Below are 2,084 nucleotides of genomic sequence, written 5' to 3'. Positions count from 1 at the left end.
ATTCATAAGTATATTCGTTAACGAATGCCGGAGTTATTGAATCAGTCTCACAAAAATGCGTACACATTTCTATCGCATATATATGCATACCTGATGTCCATCTCCAACACTTTTACAAGGCTAAGAAGAAAAACGTCGAGAGACGTTTTAGATATGTTTATGTAGGACACACATTTCTATTTGAAGTATATGTTATATGTATATGTCACTGGGCATAGTCCGTACGCGCCTTTCTTTTTTCCGAACATAATAATAGTTTATTCCATTTTTATTCCATTAATTTTTGTGATTATTTCATAGATCTGTGAAAATGATAAGTTATTGTATTTGAGTTGTAAACTGAAGTTGTAAAGTCTTTCAAGCAATACTATAAATTTTAACACTAGTTCGTTTAAGAACTTGCAACAGATAAACTGGCAATCAAAGAATCAAAGAATATCCGAACATGTTAAACAAGATTGGTCAAATGAGTCCTCTTGTCAGATCTTCATATTGTGCTGGCCTTAACTAGATAAAAAATGCACCAGACAGCTGTTTCAACTAAGGTGTAATCTGCTTAGTACTACGGTAGCGATGCTGATGGATCACTGCTTAATAGGAAGACATGCTATGAAACTGGGTCAACATTATAATAACTTTGGTTGAGGTAGTGGTTTTACGAACAATGACGAAACTGTGCTTCATCTCATGAGTCAGTGTTCATTTTTAGCTAGGAGTAGATTTAAGACCTTCCCTATTCTTACCGATCTAACAGAGTCCATCGTCCTGCAAAGTTATGGACTTGAACAAATTCATAGTATTGTCAGGTTGATGCGTCTTTACCTGCCTTTCTGCGTTGCTCGTACGCTGACTTTGAGTTGGCCTAACCTAACCTAACACTATATCTTAGTCGAATGGAATTTTAGATAGTCTTATTTTATCTAATTATTTTTTTTATCAAAAAACTATTAAAAATTTGTCTCATACAATTATTTTATTTAAAAACTAATGGTCAGAACACAAGTTGGTAATAAATAAGTAAAAAAGTTTTAAAGAATATAATAAGATAAAGATTAAACAATATAATATGATTTTTAGAAATATATATAGAGAAAGTAATACTAGATATAGCAATATATTCTATAAAGTCTAAATTAAATAAAGAAATAAAATAAGATAAGTCCAAATAAACTATCCAAGACTACAAATGTGCAGATTTCGAATACTTAAAATCAGTGAGTCACAAAAAAAAGTTCAGTTATATATTGTCTATTATATGTACTCCAATATACTAGTAAGTATATATTAGGTATATAATGTAAAATATGTATTTCACATCTTATTACATTGAATTCTATGTATCAAAATTCAACCTCTCAAAGTGTTGTAATGTCCATAAGGCAGATGGAGGCTATTATGTGCCGAAGTTTTATGAGTGATTGTCTTGATTATTGGTACCTTGACGGGATATGGGTAATAGAATGGTGTCACCACTTGTTTTTGTACATAATACGGTACCCGCTTTTCAACCAAATATGGAACAGATTGTTGAACCGGGAAAGGTTTAATTTTTTCGATTGGAATCTTAATTTCCTGTATTTGTGGTACTGTTACCGTCTTCGTCACCGGTATTTTTATGGGTAGAGGCCGTGGCACAGTTGTTATAACTGGGCGTGGTATTTCGATATTCACGGTTTGATTGAAGGGTACCTGAACTTGATGATATTTCGGTATCGGCACGAACTTAGTGACTTGTACATGTTTGCTTAGCGGTGTCCCGGCCAGAGCAGCTGAGCTTAGTGGCGTGTGATGCACCGTTGTTGTAATAGGTGGCAACCCCTTTGTTGTGGTGTGAAAATGCTGTGCATTGTGTGGCTGAGGTGCATAATTTGTGTTAATGTGTTGCGGATTTATGTTGTGCTTGTAGTAGTGTTCTTGCAAATGTTGCAAATGCTGCAAATTGTTGTTATGGTTGGCACTAATCTCATCGCCACGGGTATAATAATATTGCGTTTGCGATGGTGATTGCGAGCTATCGGCGAATTTCTCATTATTAATGACATGCAAATTATTATTAGTTGCTGATATTGCTGTTGGTGTTGTTG

At 34.2% G+C, this 2,084-nt stretch overlaps 1 protein-coding gene across 1 annotated transcript in view; it reads right to left on the bottom strand.

Moving 5' to 3' along the window:
* Window positions 1-1,347: 1,347 nt before the first annotated feature.
* Window positions 1,348-2,084, bottom strand: part of LOC119676539 — a 13,682-nt gene continuing 12,945 nt past the window's right edge. Inside the window, exon 2 of the mRNA XM_038087780.1 lies at window positions 1,348-2,011. Within this exon, the coding sequence (XP_037943708.1) occupies window positions 1,348-2,011 (664 nt within the window). The remainder of the gene's footprint in view (window positions 2,012-2,084) is intronic.

The sequence above is a fragment of the Teleopsis dalmanni genome, chromosome 2, assembly GCF_002237135.1.
Source record: "Teleopsis dalmanni isolate 2A chromosome 2, ASM223713v2, whole genome shotgun sequence".
Lineage (NCBI taxonomy): Eukaryota > Metazoa > Arthropoda > Insecta > Diptera > Diopsidae > Teleopsis > Teleopsis dalmanni.
This window is presented reverse-complemented; position numbering and strand designations above follow the sequence as displayed.